The sequence below is a fragment of the Dicentrarchus labrax genome, unplaced genomic scaffold, assembly GCF_905237075.1.
Source record: "Dicentrarchus labrax unplaced genomic scaffold, dlabrax2021, whole genome shotgun sequence".
NCBI lineage: Eukaryota > Metazoa > Chordata > Actinopteri > Moronidae > Dicentrarchus > Dicentrarchus labrax.
Genome location: NW_026136708.1, coordinates 7401036 through 7417703, shown reverse-complemented (window position 1 = coordinate 7417703; position 16668 = coordinate 7401036). Strand labels below are relative to the sequence as shown.

Genomic DNA, 16668 nt, shown 5'->3' with positions numbered 1-16668 from the left:
TAACACAAAGGAAATAGAGAATTTTTGTGAACTACAGCATTGACGGGCACATTGCATCGATTTTACCTCTTGAAATATGTACTTTCAGACTAAAAAGAACTTTTCCAGTATTTATAAAAAGGAAAAGCATTTAAAAACACTGACTTTCTAAGCGCTTAGAGGATGCAGTGTTTTATATGTTTTTCAAGTCGATTTATTTTATTCTTAGAGTAATAATAGTCCAGAATCTATCCTTTTCTGTTTTTGAAGGATATTCTGAATGATATACAAGACTTTTTCCTCAAGAATATTTATGCAGTCTTGATTTTTTTTTTTTTTTTTGGTGTGGGTGTTGAGTGTTTTTTTAATACCAAATTGTGTGCCGTTTTGAAACAAAACAAGCATGGAGACATCAACCAATCTTCAAAAAGATCCTATTTTTACTTGTCAATTGTAACTTTCGACACAGGATATGGACCTTGAAATTACTTCTGCCATCTGTATAGATTAGCATTAGCATTTGAAAAACCAACAACATTAGACCAAATCAAGAAAAGCTCATTCACAGGCAGTTGAAAGGCTGCTCCAAACAGACTCAAAAGCCTTTTGCTTAAAAGATCCTCCCATAATTCAAGCCAAGGTCTGTTTATCCACCTGCCGCAGTGTAGTTCATGGCTATTTCTCAGTTTCTTTAGGAGTCTTGGGTCTCTAATGATCCCAGCGTGTCTCTCCAGTGTATATCTTACCCCAAGCAGTGCGCTATGTGGACTCCCCCCTGTGCTTGCAGGAGCACAGAGCTGCACTGACCACTTCATCTTGTGGGATAAACCAGTCTTTCAGTCTCCTCTCAAACCCTGGGGGAGCAGTGCTGGAGCTCCAAGACTGAAACCTCAAAGGTTGGAACATTGCCACGGGTTACACATGTGGCTACCTGTGCACTCCTTCATGTCGACTTGTCTTTTTAGCTGATAAAGTCTAAGGCAGAAGTCCATATCCCTGCTCGTGTCATGCCACTTACATAAAATAGGTCTACATTTAGAATTTGAGCTCTTTTTTTTGTGAGACTTAAATGTAAACTATTACAGCACATTTTATTTATTTCAGCAGGAAATGCTCTGTAGTGAATAAAAGGCTGCAAAAATAACAGATAGTAAAAGGCTTCTAGGCACACAGGTAATTATATAACTTAGTGGAGTCATGAGGGGTTTTGATTTGACAGTGCTGTAATGCAGATTCTGCTGTACCTCACTTAATACTGCTATTTTTAGGAACCCCAATGAAAGGTGATAGGCACTCTGTAGCCAACTGGCATATTCGTTTCAACGTCCAGAGTTCATCTAAGTGGAACTGATACGTTTTCTCATTGTGCTCTCATAATGTTGCAGCACTGCATCATTAATTAAGCACATTTGCAGCAAATACTGGCCATTGGCTGTGCCTGCATTTTCAGTTTAATTACTCATACTTGTAGTCTGATTAGGGATTTTGCCCTCCAGGTGCTGAGGTGATGTAACACTGTAAAATGCTTCAGTGCATTTTAGCAGACTAAATCCTGTGGATGGGAAGTTAAACAAAATACAGCCCTGCTTACTTAAATACCATCTGGTTTGAAATAAGCTATTTCAGAGCTCATATTTGGGCATTTTGTCAGATCAGCATGGGTGTTGGCCAGAAACCTGACTGTTCTGTTGTTGTGCTCCCTATTGACCAAAGGCTGCTTCTTTGTCTGCCAGATCTTTCAGTGCCCAGCGAAAGTCCATAGGAAGCTCCATGAGATCGTAGCATCCAACTAACTGCCTGTCTGCTCTGCTAGTAGTCCAATATGTTGTATGAATTCTACGTACGCATGCATCATTGAATGATTATCAAATTATGCTTGCTTCATGCTTACTTCAGACCTGAAAGTGTCCAGCTATTGTATTTCATTATACACATCAAGATATACAATGTAGTTTTTTTTACTGGACATGTTAACTCTGCTGTACTGTGACTGAACTCTACAGAGTTTAGTTAAACCTCTCAACACTGTGTGACATGTTTGTGTCTCAGGAGAAACATCCACTGCCTTCCCATCACATCCTTTTGTCCGTTACTGTTTGCGATATAGTAGAGGAGGTTTGCGTTTAATGTGTGCAGATGTAAGGCTACAGTCAAGCAAACAGAATACAGGACTGGAGAAGACAAAATGTGAAGCAGTACTTTAGTTTAGTTTTATAGCTTCTTCTCCCAAGTTGAAGGTAAATATTTTCCATGAATTTGTCAAACGCAGCTGCTAACTTGTCCTTGGCAGTAAGAAGTGAAAAGAGTGAAAGCTTAATTCAAAACTATTTAGCTGCTACAATAGTAACCTGATAACATAAGGCCTTTCCACATACTTTACATTCTGTAATGTCAACCAAATAAATTGGACTGAAACGGAAATGTTCCAGTAAAGATAGGAACATTAACGAAACATGCTGCTGTCAAAGTTGAAGCACTATATGTCAGAGACAGATTGAAGTGTGTATTTATGCAGTAGTAATGAGATTCTTTTGTTCAGACAATATGCCAATTTGGAATTTGAACCTCTATATAAATGTGAACCTCTGCAACAACATGCACTACATTTTATTCCTTATTTCCAGCCTTGCCATATGGTCATCTGATTTTTGGCCTATGAGCCAAAACATCCAAGCAATTTGGCTTGCAGATTGCATGCATTGTAAAATGCATTTAAAAACTCCCCACACTGCACTCTTGGCAAACTAGATATTGTTTCCCTTCGTATTGCAATATCAATATAAATTCAATTTATTCTTTAGCGCTAAATGGCTGTTTGCCCAGTTAACACTCCTTTATTACAGCTACACACTCACACACACAAGGCCACACATTTAGTCATTTTTCCTCAGTTTTAACCGCAGACAAGAGCTACACAGTCATCTCTGGGTCTCCAAGGCTGTTGCTGTGACAGGCAGTGGATATTTTGTTCCCCAAACACTCACCACATATCAGGCAGGGTCATGGCCTGCTGGAGACCTATGTTTCTCACTGTCCCGGCCAGTGCCAACCAAGGCCAACATGGCCCATGACACGCTCCTCTGGGAGGTGTTACCATGACATAAGGAAGTCTCCACAGCTCACATGTCCAAGCACTAGTCATCCTCTGTAAAAAAGAAAATCTTACCACTGCTGCTTTGTCCCACAGTTGAAACATGTTCATGTTGTGTATCACCCCAGTCACTTTCACTGTATCTGCAAGAGAAAAGAAAACACAAGAATAGGAGGTGCTGAGGTAGGGTTTGGAGGGCAAGTGCTGCAACCTCGGAGCACTCATGGGATATTAGGCGGGGTTTCCATCCCTGCTTTTCCACTGAAGCTTGTCGGCCTCGCCCCTGCGATCACGCCTCTCTTTTCTGGAACGTGTGCGTCGAGCCAGGAGCTTTGCCGAGCTGTCGGGAGTGTCTTAGCTGGAATTTCAGTGGAAGTGAAGTCCGTTCCCCTTCAGTCGTTTGGCCCGGGGCTTGAAATTATAGAGTCTGTATCCATAGCCCTTTCTGTGGTGCATCAATAGCATATATACCCACCAGGCGCTTGTGTTGTGTGTTTTCATTATGTTTGTCTGTCGTGCTGCCGGGGGTCAGTGTTAAATGTTGGCACCCAGAGGGATCAGCTTTGTTTGGAGTTTCAAGTTTTATTGCACAAGCTGCCAGTTATGAACAGTCAACCACCTGTAATGGCTGACATTTTTCTTGTATTAAGTGTCTCGATGCAGATGGTGACTACAGATATGATGTGTTTTAAAACTGCTGTATTTCTTTAAGAAAGAGGCCGATGTTGTAAACAGTGGCAAGCATTTGAATAAAACTCATAATGAATAAAATAAACTAAATCACCATAAACATTGTTTTAAAATTTGAGTCTAACAACAGAACTGTTTGGCTGTTAAAAAACATTTAGCAGCCAATTTTCTTCCTACTTAATATCCGTTTATTTTGACTGAATTCTTCTGAATTCTTTGTTCCTTCTCATTATGACAATAATAGTGAGAAAACACAAGGTTATGCACCAATTATGTAATGTAAGTATTGGTCCAAAATAATTGTGCAGTTTTTGCCATTGGAGCCATGTTACCTGGGTCAGTAGAGAGGGATGTGATAAGAGTGCTACAGATTTTTATCCATAGTAATTTCTCCGACTGTTAAGAAGTGTCAGTTAAGATATTAGCACCTCCAATTCTCAGTAAGGTCTTTAAATCTACACGAGATTTGCTTTTTAATACTCACGAAATGAAGCATTTTATACCTTCCACGATGTCTAGTCGCTGCTATCAGTTCACATTTTTGAGTGTGATACAATGGATCATTTGAAGTAAAAAGAAACATTACCTCAATTACCTCTCTGTCTCTTCAGTATGCAGCCATCATACTGAATGCGCACCTTCTCTGTCTGTGGCTCCACGCTGTTCTGCATGTTGTAGCATCACTCCATTTTAAGATGGCTGCCAAAAATGGCGCAGTAGTCTCTTTGTATACTCGTGAGATGCGCTGCTATGTTCCAGTCTAATAGATTGGACACAGCTGCCCCATGGTTCGGCTCCAGCGTTCAGCACCATTATGACGGAAGCCCAGAACAAATCCACTGCACATTTAGGTGTCAGCGCGTTGTCATGGAAAAGAGATACCTCTATACAGTAAGTGAATAGTGTTCGAAAGGAAATGAGTCGCACGCTTTTGTGCACTCGTGGTCAGTTTTGGACCACACTTGGTTGGAGCTTTTGGACGGAGCAGGAGGAGTAAAAGGAGTTTTTTTTTCCTCTCCATTTTAGAAAAACTGAAAATGATCTGTCAAAGGCAATGATACAAGGCTATGTGATGGATGGGTTTGTCTTACTCTGCTTCTCAATCTTTCACTCCCTCCTTCGCTGCCGTTCTTTCTGCTTCTTTTCTCTGAGGAAAGCCATTATTTCCATCACCCTCCACATTTCAGCCAAATTCGCTGTGTCTGTCCGTGCCTGGCCAAAGGGAAGAAAAAGCCATTCTGTCGGAGTTGAATTTCATTTCCTTGCCCACACATACTGTTTTTTTATGATTTGTTCGTGGTGTGGAATTACAATGTGACATTATTTTACGGGTTGCACACGATATAGCAGAGCACAGCAGTGACCGCTGTTATTGAAATTTTGATTAGAATTAAATTTGTGTACATGCATCTCCCCAGAGATAGCCAGCTGATTGTGGAGGTGTATTTTCTCGGATGCATTTAAATTAAACCATAATGGCAGCTCCGTACTGGACCACCAGAAATCCAGGAGCGTTTCCTGAATCCTTTTGGAATAGATTAAATGATAAAGCTATCATGATAACAACTGCACATTAACAGGCCTGATTACCATGCCAGCTGAGTGATATCACACAACAGTGAACCTCCTCCTCGCCTGCGGACTGTTATTTTCCTCTTGTGTGTAAAGAGCTTTGCCACCAGAGGAACACTGAACCTTAAAAGGTAGAACATAATCAACCGGTGTAGCACTGGCCTGCACACTGCTATCTCATTGTGTCTGGCAGTTGTGCTAATGACATTTCATGAGATTAGCTTTTTACTGTGGTTTTGTTACTGACCTGCTACGTGTGTGTTTGTGTGAGCGCCTTTCTCCATTTAAGGCCCAACCCCTCCCTCAACCATCCTCTCTTTTTTTTTTTTCTTCAAAACCAGCTTTGCTCTCACAACAGCACACCTTTTTTTCATCCAGACCTGTTATTAAATCTCATAGCAGTTAGTTGATTTGATCAGTGTGTGCTGTAACGTTGTTTACCCCAATGGGACCTGGGTGTTATAGACATACTCATCTCTTTCTCCTTCTCTCGCTCTCTCTTGCTATTTCGGCCCGAGTCGAGCAATAAAGTAATTTCTCTGGGGAAACTAAAGCCATCTCTTAACTGGATGGGAGAACTATATGTTGAGGCTTAGGTATACCGGCCCATACCATGAGCACAATAGGTACCAAGAGCTGGAGCTTATACAGAATGTTCATGGTGGTAGTTTTCTGTGGAAGCCCGGTGTCCTACCTACCCCGTGTTATTACGGGATTGAACTGGTGCAATACCTCACTCAAACAAGGGCTGGCTCGAACGAAATGCAAAGGCAAACACAAAGCCATGAGCAAACGCTTTCTGTTTATTTGGATGTGGATGTTGTGGATGAGTCAAAAGCAATCAAAGCCCAGAGCCCTGGTTCACCACAAGGCCCCCCTTATGTGTGCCCACAGCAGATGGTGGCCAGCGGCAAGAGGTTCTGGTAGGCACATTAATGCTGCCTACTATTGTGAGATAGTAGAGCGTACATGATGACAGATGTCAGTGTTTGCCATGTCCAAGAAAATAGCTGATACGCCAGCCAGAATCAGACTGCTGTCTCCGCTGCCCGGACGGAGGAGGACAAGTATATATTTAGGCCTGATGCGTCTTGATTTTATCTGCCTCTCTTCAATACACCGATTCTGACATGTCTGCAACATTCAGAGGTTTGAGAAAGGGTGAAGATCCTTCTAGCTTTTGCTGTGCATGCATGTGTGTTCTCATGTGTATCTGCATGTGTGATTGTGCAGTAGGGGCAGATGGATTGCTACTTCAAATTCTGAGAAAGGCTTTACAGGGCAATTTGGATGAAAATGGACAGGCAACATTTTTTATTTTTTTTTAAATGTTAAATATATAACATTACTGCAATTTTTGATAACAGAAAGGTCAAGCAAGTTGCAAATATAAAATGCTGCTTAAGTCTACATGACTGACCTTATGTTTTGCGCTTGACCTGAAACAATCAATTAATCTATTAGATATATTTAGTAATTTTTCATCGAAAAATGTCAGAAATAATTTGCATATTTCAGGCTCTCTGCATTTGATTTATGCAGATGTATACTGAATATTTTTTGGTGTAGAATTGTAAGCATTGTAAATAAGTCATTGTTGTATTTGGGAACTTTTAATCGTTTTATATACCACAATTAACTGACAAAGTATTTAACAGATTAATGTATAATGAAAATTCTGCACATAATTGCTTGTGTGCAGACATAAAACTCAAAGTTCAGCTGGTTAAGAAGAACATCTTTTATGTGTACAGGCAGTTATATACAGTATGCATAGGTATGCATGTGTGCTCAAACGTGACTGCACCTTTGTGTGCATCTGTGTTTAAGTGCTACATTCCACATTTACAGTATGTGGTCCATATGCACGGATGTTGCCTACGGTACAAAATAACCCCTCCCCAGCCAGCTTGACGACAAACATAGAATGGCTTGGCACGACTCAAAAATTATTTATCTGGCTCCCCTCCTGTACTCCAGCATGGTTTTTTGTCGAGTCAGAGGAAACCATCTGCTGCCCAGTGATAATGGGCGGCCAGGGAGGAGGGGGCTGGAAATAGGGAGAGCAAATAAAATTGAGAGAAAATGGCAGGCGCTGTCCCAGAACCTGCAGTACCTTCCTGCCTACCTGCAGCAAGTCTACCGTCTTAATAAACATCTTGTCTGATATCTCCTGGCTCGTGTGTGTGTGTGTGTGTGTGTGTGTGTGTGTGTGTGTGTGTGTGTGTGTGTGTGTGTGTGTGTGTGTGTGTGTGTGTGTGTGTGTGTGTGTGTGTGTGTGTGTGTGTGTGTGTGTGTGTGTACGCGTGCACATGTATTTTCACCTGCTGTGTGTGTGCATACACACTTGTGTTTTCCTCTGTGTGTGTGTGTGTATTTTCTATCTAACCTTGATCATTTTCAAGTCAGGATTGTTCCTGAGCCTAGCTGATATACTGTCAATGTGATGGCGCTGACTAAGAACCTTTTTTTTTTTTCTGGTGCTCTAAAACTGTGACAGATGGATTGCCTTTCAGCAGAAGAGATTTTTCCTGTTTTTTTTTCTCCTCTGTTTTGGGTAAATGGGTGGGAGTATTAATGAGAGAATATTATGAGGCAGGTGCAGGGCTAAAGGAAAGTAAGAGAGTCAATGCTGCAAGTTAATGAGGAGTTGCCTGTATAGAGCGGAAGGTAAAGCATGGCTGGAGAGGAATACAGTAAAGCACACAGAGCGGAGGAGGAAAAACGCTCATTAAAACAAATAGTGGGCTATAGAAAGCAACTCCTCACCTTGAAAATGGTCAGAATTTTCCCTCCCTAAGTCTCCAGGGCTCTCAGATGAAATTGAGCGCTTAGGGCATTCTCTGAGTAAACCATTTCAGTTTTCTCTTGTCTGAAGTCGACAGGTTGAGCTGGACAAAAAGACCTGACAGCCTGTCTCCCCCCTAAACCGAGCTTCATTCTCTCACTCCATCACTCTGTTTTCTACTTTGCCTTCAGATGTTTCCCTTCGCTGTTTTTTTTCTCTTTTGCCCCCAGCACTTACTAACTGTCAGATAACTTTCAGTATGGATTTATCAAGTAAGTGACACTCATTGAACTTGTCTGCCATTGTGAAGTTGTTTATTACAGAGCAGATGTTGTGCTGCATCGATACCATGTAATGTCTTCAAGTGTTAAAGGCCCTATAAAACTGTGATAAATCCATCTTAAAGCAGGGAGGGTGAATTTCCTGAAATGGGATCGATCCGATATGTAAAGCTACACATTCATTCGCTGTGAACCAAACAGTTTGGACTGCATTTTTGTCGCCATGCGGTCAGTCCTGCGTTTTGTCAGGGTTTGTTGGAATGCATGATGGCATGCTTGATGAAGTGGACGCCGGGTCAGGGAGGATAATGGAATTGAGGGATGGAGGGGATCAGCCAGGAAAGGACGCAGGAGGGGCCTGGTGACCAGGTCTTTTCTATTAACTCAGGAGGCTGGCTGGGGCGAGCAGGGGAATCAGGCTTGGCTCTGCCCTCTCCCTGCCTGGTTGTCAGACCAAGCGTCCAAACTGCAGATAGGGAGAGGCGAATATTGCTCAGGGGTCCAGTGGTGATTGACCCTGTGTTTTCATCAGCTTGGGCTTGCCTGATAACATTTCTTACTCCCCTACCAGAGCAAAATATTAGAGATGTGGGTGCAAAGAGAGGCTCAAGGAATTCTTAGTTTGGTTTGGTGAAGTTGCATTGGTCTTACCTCCATACACACATTGTCACCAAGCTTTTCATTCTCTTTTTTGAAATTACATTTTTCTTTTCTGTCATCCCTGCAAAAGGTTTTCTCTCTATTTACTCTATTTGTCGTATTTGTGTTCAGAATTCTATTATCTCACTTGACTGAACACAATGTTTAATTCATTGCAAAATTAAGATATACGCAGTCTCATAGGAAATGATCTGAATTTGGATGTAGCCCACACTAGAAAGTTAATTGTTATTAGTATATAAAAAGAGAAATATTGGTCTTTCTGCAAAGACACTTGAGGCTGTGAACAAGATTTTATTTCCCTTGTTCCCATTATATATAGGCTGTAATCAGTACTCACTCACTGCTAATTGTATGCCATACTTCATCATCACAGCTCACTTCAAGACAAAAAAACAGTTGGATGGCTATGATTTCTTTATTTTTTCATTCAAGCTATACAATGAAATATTGTATTTAAACCATAGTTGTCGCTAAAATTTATTTCAGGGTCATTTACAGACAAGCTACGTAGTATGGGATCTAAAGATAAGGGGGTGTGAAGTGGTTTGGTTGTAATTCTCGCACAATTCTTTCGTTTTAGTTTTTTTTCATATGATGCTCTAATCAGTGATGTTGTTTTTCATTGCTGTGCTGCAGGTCTCCGGTCTGTCTCCTGGAGACAGTCAGACCCCAGGACTGCTGCTGGCTCCAGGGGTGAGGTGGGGACAGACGCCCATCAACCAGCTCACACCCTGGGATACAGATGAGCCCCCTGCCAAGCAACATCGAGACAGTGAGCCTACCGGTAATGAATCACACACACACGTGCTGAAAGACACATTCACACAGTGAGTTTACAGTAATGTAATCTTTACATCATCGATACACCCGCACACTGCAGTGTGGGGTGTATGTGCTACACCCCAGACGGTTCTGGCCAGCTCCACTTGCATCCAATGCTAATGAGACATCTTGGCTGCCTTGCCCTACATAAAATACATGCTTGCCTCCACAACATGCATACTCTACATACACAATCATGCATAATTAACACCCACAAAAACCATCTTTACACAAACCAGCGTAATTATGCATGTTATTATACAAATGTCAATATGATATCAAGAAGTTAAAAAAAAGCTAGAAAAGTCCATATTGTACCTTCACAAGCCTTCCAGTCTCCCACCACTTTCACTCTGCTCTCATTTTATTGTCCTTGTTAATGTTATTGTGTCACTAACTGAAGCTGATTTAGTCTAAATTAAACCTATGTAGTGAGACTCTGAAAGTCCTCCAAATGATCTCCACCAGGTCTAATTTAGATGTCGACCTTATTCTATTCATGCCCCTTTAAAACAGCAATAGTGGCATCGCAGCACAGTGCGCAGTCTCGACATTAACGAGTTAAGCCAGCATTGAAGTTTTTTACTCTTATTGTAATGAACTCGCCCAGAATGGCTCTGCCCTAGAGCAGTTAATTTCCTTCCATTGCTCTGCTGGCCTCTGCCTCCTGCTCATCATGTCTCATTTAAGAATAATACTGGCACAGAGTTCCAATGGAAATTCCAGCTCAACAAATTCAGATTGTCGGCAGCTGCTCGACTGTGTGGTAGCAAAGCATCATGCACCAAACATGGTTCAGCCCTTGCTACTGCCTGTACCACTCGCCTCCTAATATAAATTCACATATCTTACATGTAGATTGGTTCATGCATTAATTATTAAACAGTTTGATCATCTACCCAAGAGGAATGTTTCTGTAGCAGAAACCATTCGAGGTGCTCTCACGATGAAAGGATGCAGTTTGGATGTTTCTGCCTCTTGCGGTGCTCTGCCCCCCCACCGTCGCCCACACCCCCATGCTGTGCAGCCACAGCCTCCAGCTGTGCACTGAGGGTCTAACTGAACTGACCATGGCTCCAGAGATCTTATTATTGTGTGTAAGTGAATGAGGCTTTGCTCACCCTCCTCCCACCACCGCAGCTCCCACGCCCACACTACAGCTTGGAGTGAAGCGTGAGGAGAGTGAGATGTCACCGACCTAGCACGCTGTCGCATATGACACTCAAATCCGAGCATAGTGTTGCATATTGATTCGCGTGTGTGCGCTATTCCAAACTGTGACTGGCGTTTGCAACGAAGCCAGCTCCTCTCCACACTTCACTGAACTGTGTTGCCAGAAAGTTCTCTGCCAACTGTGCCAGAATTAATCAACGGTTTCTTTCAACAGAAACTTTACTGTTGTGTCTGTTAAAGAAAGTTGGTCTTTGAAAAATAAAGTTTTGTTTCAACTTCAGTTGCTTTGTATGAATATAGTTCTTTTTTTGATGCATTTCTTTAGACTTAAGAAAATATGCCAGATTAGTTGCGTATATATCAAATTATTTTATTAGTACAGTATAGTATATTGCAACAATTCAAGAAGCAATTCAGAGTGCTTTACATGCTAATGAACTAATGTGCTAATGAACTCTGGAAGGAGGTACTGTACAAGGTCTGTTTTTGTAAGCACAATTGTTATAAGCATTCATTCATTCCTCTGTCGGTCAAACTTATTAATGAGCAAATCTTAGAGTACAGACAGGAGATAACATGTAAAGTGAGAGGTGTTGTTGCTTGTAAATTATGTATGAAGATGTGTATGTTATGAGAAGTATGCCTTCTTTGTAAGTTTTCAACTGATTTTCTGACAAATTTTTGTTTTATTTTAGTTACATTTTAGTTTTATCCTAGGATAATGTTTGCACGTGTTTATATTTAATGTGGATTTACTGTGATGTCTGGGCTAAAGCAGCAGTTACTTAATCCAAGACAATTTATTTGTATGGGAGACAATAAAGTAACCTTAACCTTGGCCTATACATAAAACATAAAAAACATCAAGTTAAAATGGAAAAAGAACATAAGGCAAAATAAAAAGACATTTAAATACCATTAAAAGGGATAAGTATAAAATAAAATAAAATAATACAGGAGAGTAAAAGTAGTGCAGTGGAAGATACTAATCAATAGCCTCGAATTTGGTATCAGTGCTATCACTCCATTAAAACCTTGAAACTTTTTAAGATGTGGAATTATTATACTAACCCATTTGATTAGGAGCCTTTTATCCTTTTGAGATACAAAAGAAGGGAAATTAAATACAGTGTTTGTGCCGATTAGCTCAATGACATGTGAATTATGAACAGAACTGGCCTCTCCTCTGGAGTCTTATATTCTCACCCTCTTCTCTTTTCTTTCTTTTCTTCTCGCTGTCTGTCTTTATCTTGCCTTCCCTCTCCATCCCTCTCTGCCCGGGCTATTATATCAGCAGGCCTAGTATCATGAATAATTTGGGCTTCTTTTTTCTTTTCTTTGGTTTTTTGCATGCTGTGATTTAGCCTTTGGCCCCTTGGCAGACTTGTCGGCTATTTTTGGAGCTTAGACCATGGCAGGAGGAGCTAGAGATGAGGGAGTGGAAGCGAATGGGTGAGGGAGGGAGGAAGGCAGCGTTCAAGCCCAATATGGCTGTGTCTTCCCAGCACAGCCATAGCATCTATAGCGCCTCAGGGTAGAGAAATGATTGGCTCCCACTGTCTGGGTAAACACAGACTCCTACACAGATAATAGTGTCGACTGCCTCATACACTGAGCATGTATGCTTTCACATTCAGAAAAGTATTTGTTCATCTTGTAGCAAAATAAATCTCTTAATCTTATTATAGTGTTGATCTTGGGCACAGATCTGTACATTGCTTCAGATATTTTGTGTTTGATATCAAGTCTCAAGTCAAAAACAAACTTGGACTGAAGCAGAGCGGCACACTCACAGTTGTGGTGTGGAGAGGAACAGACTCAAGCTGGAATCTGTCTTCTCATGCTGTTTTTCTGTCTCTATTTGATCATCTAATGCAAGACTTAAAATCAGCACTTTGCCCTTGTTTCCAGCTTTGCCTCTGGATTACCAAAACACAGCAAATCAGTTTGCAGTATAGAAAAACATTGAAAAGTGGTTATAGTATAAAAGCTGGATATACAATTGATCAATATCTTATCTGTTTTGTCTGTAGGTCCGACCTGGGCTGCACCAGTAGCAGCGGTGAGCCAACCCAGCCTCTTGCCCCACACCTATGGCCTACCCCAGCCGCCCTCCTACAGCCACAGCGTGACTGCACAGTCACCCATCATTGGAGTAACCCCATCCATCCAGACACCAATACCCCCGCAGCACCCTCTCATGACTGCCCACTTCCAGCTAACGCCACAATCGACCCAGCAGCCGCCCTCTATGGTGCTGAGCATGCCCAACCAGCCTCCATACCCTTCCGCTCAACCCACAGTTGCACCGTCCGCCCTTACTGCCCAGGCCAACCAGGTGGTTCACCCAAACCCTCACAGCGTGATGGGCAATGGCCACTTAACCTCTCACCCCGGCCTCATCCAGCACCCCGCTCTGCCTCTCACCAATGGACAGGCGGCGGCAGCGGCAGCGGCAGCAGCAGCGCAGGGCCAGCCCACCGCAGCAGACAATCAGGATGGTCCTAATGGGCTGCAAATGCTGCGGACAGTCGGGATGGGGAAGTACGAGTTCAGTGACCCAGGACACCCTAAAGGTAAGCACAGACAGCCTCTGCTGATGTGCTCTGCAAAGGCGGACTTCAGGTTTTTTTAGAATCACTCTTCCAGATATGGAACCTGTCAGGAATAACTTTGAAAGGCTAAATCAAAGCAGATCTGTTCAGCTGGCAACATAAGCTCAGAAGTGAATTCAAGCCAGGGAGGTGTTAGGTATTAAATCAATGTACTCTTAGCTCTCTATTCCTCGTGACCTCCCCTTATGTGGGGCCGTGCTGGAATGAAACGCACAGGCCTCTGCCCTCTGTCTGTATACCAGAGCAGTATCAGATGCCAACAGTCATAAACAAGGCTGCAAACACTCAAGCAAGGGGTTGTTAAAATACAACTTGCAACCAGAGCAAATTCACTTCAAAGCTGCTCCAAGGTCACAGAGAACGGAGGTGCACCTAAAGCAGCACTGAGATGGCTGCATCTAAAATCCTGTAATACTGCCTATGGTGGATACTTTGGAAAGAGAAACATGTTGTACTGATCTCAAACTACTATACAACAGCATCTCTACTGTTGTGCTCTGAAATTGGTTAAAAGTGTGTCAAGTTAATCTTTTTACCGCTGTTAGTTTCAGTACTCACAAGGCCTACTAAACATAAGGCAGGAAGAGCTTTCAGTCCCTGCCCTCGCATCTCTCTCGAAATTGTTTGAAGCCTTGTTGACTTGTGCTGTGTTTGTGAAGGTGCTTCACAGCTCCGACTCATGCCTGAGTCTGCAAGCCGTAAATTGGTGTTTGGTTTAACCTTGGAGTTTATGACGCAGGGCGCTAGAAACAGATGTTCGCAATTCCCCGACCAATTTTCACATTTAATGAAGCTTTTAATTTAGGTTTAGATTGTTTTCTTTTTCCTGACTCATTTTGATCAATAAAATGTGTGCAAATGAACTTGTAGATTGCAAAAAAGCAATTATTCTGGAGGCCGCCTGCGATACATTGAAATGAGACTGCAGGTAGAATTGGAAATGGATAATCAGACGGGCTCGTCGGCTTAGTCCGGTCTCTATTGAATGAGAGCTTCTTAGCTTCTGTGTTGAATAGACTGTCGTGATCCATTAACCATGTACATGTCAAAATTTATTGACCTTCTTCTAAAAGGCCAAAGAAGCTAGAGTTTAATTGGAATTACAGTATCTATACAGCTGCATTTTACAGCAAAGGAAAACACTAGGATTACTGGAAACCAGCAATGGAAACATTGTTACTGTGACTTATGTTATGATAAAGTCAATATATTCAGGTTGTATAGACATGGTTTGTCAGCTACTGTATTTCAAATGCCAAACGTAAAACGTCCTTGTGTCAACTTATAGACATTATACACAGCGGAAATCTTGTCTAGGCCCTTATGAAGGTAAAACTGCAAATGGAGGCACTTGAATATCACATCTCCTCATCCATTTTAGCAGTTTTTCATCCCGGCTTTGCATTGAATAGTAGTTAGTACAGTAAGCATGTCATTAGGATCATGTCACATGGACAGTGGATATAGGTAAAATGTTGAGCACCAGTAAATTAGTGGCCATGATGCCCTCTTCAGCCTCCTCCTGAGTGGTGAGGCAGACCTCTCCACTGACAGAAATACTTAACTTTGCTGCTGTAATCACCGCGATATCACCCTGACTGGCCTGCCCCTCACTCTCTACCCACTGCTGTTGTTCTGTCTGTGCTTTTCTGTCTTTCTGATTATCTCTCTCTGTTACTTCCCATCTCTTTTCTTGCTACCTCGCCCTTCCCTCTGCTGTCTCACTCGGTCCGAGAGGTCACAAATCCCAAGTCCCTGCAGGTCTCACGAATTCTCTTTTTAATCAATTAACACTGCATATCAATATGGCAAGGGTACCTACTGTCTTGCTGTAGCGGCATAGTGGTAAAATATGGAGGCTCAGCTCTTACAGCCTTGCCATTCTGGCTCGCTTCCGTTACAGTTATCTTGGCCGTGCTGTTGGCACTTTTCTTTTTCTGCTTCGACAAAAAACAAAATAAAAGTAGTTTGTGAAGCGAAAGGAATGCAGCTAAAGGTTAGAGTTCAGTGTTTCTACAGCCCCCTAATGGCTGAGTTGAGGATAAGAGGGTTGGCAAATCTGATCCCAGGGCAGAGATTGTGGGTTACACATATCTGGCATGAAACTAAATGAAGTCAATACAGAAAGACAGGCATGCTATATTTCTTGTTCTGTTGCTTCTCTCTCTCTCTTTCTTTCTCTCTCTCTCATACACACACACACACACAGGCTTTATTTTGTCCTCAAGGAAATTTAGATTGGTAAAGTGCAATAAAAACCCTCGTGCACACCCACAAGCTAGATACAAATTCACTCAGACAGGGTGAACCTAGTCAGAGCTTCTGGGGTAAAAGCCAAAAAAGAGAATAAATGAGGTGCCCAAACTCATGCTGTGCCACTGACTGACATGTGGAAGACGCTGCTTGAATTGCCGATGAATTATCATCCTGACAGAGGTAAAAAAAAAAAAAAAAAAGAAAAGAAAGAAACATATATCAAGCAAATTTAGGCTTTAACTTTAGTGAATGTGCTCACTGTTCTGGTGTTCATTTAAACGTGTAATGCACTCGCTACGGCCAAATCCTGGTCATGCATCTCACATCAGAGGGTTTTGCGAAGTGATTATTGGACAAACAGTTTAAATACTAAAGCCACTACTTATGTGATTGTGTTGCTGCATTAAAAAAAAAGCTTTAGCCTCTAGACACAATGCTAGTAAGCGCTGATGTGCAGAGGAGGTTTTGTGGCTTTTTGATGGCAAAGGCCTGGATCTTGGAGGAGCTGACAGAGCTCTTCCTCCTTAATCCAGCTGCACAACAGGCAGCTGTGTGTGTGTGCATGTGTGCGTGTGTGCGTGCATGTGTGCGTGCGTGTGTGCGTGCGTGCGTGCGTGCGTGTTTTTGTATGTACAAATGTGGGTTTGAGTGTGCGGTGGCATGCATGCACAACTTCTTGGGTGTGACTGCATGGATGTTTTGTCAGATGTCAGCCTCACAGCCTTAAAGCCAAACACC

General features: G+C 42.2%; 1 protein-coding gene across 4 annotated transcripts in view; it reads left to right on the top strand.

Annotated features, from left to right (window-relative positions):
* Positions 1-16668, top strand: part of LOC127367926 (kelch-like protein 29) — a 201858-nt gene that overhangs the window by 91200 nt on the left and 93990 nt on the right. For all 4 annotated transcript variants that reach the window (XM_051408182.1, XM_051408181.1, XM_051408183.1 and 1 more), the window contains 2 exons: positions 9701-9848; positions 13093-13635. In XM_051408182.1, coding sequence (XP_051264142.1) covers positions 9701-9848; positions 13093-13635 — 691 coding nt within the window. The remainder of the gene's footprint in view (positions 1-9700; positions 9849-13092; positions 13636-16668) is intronic.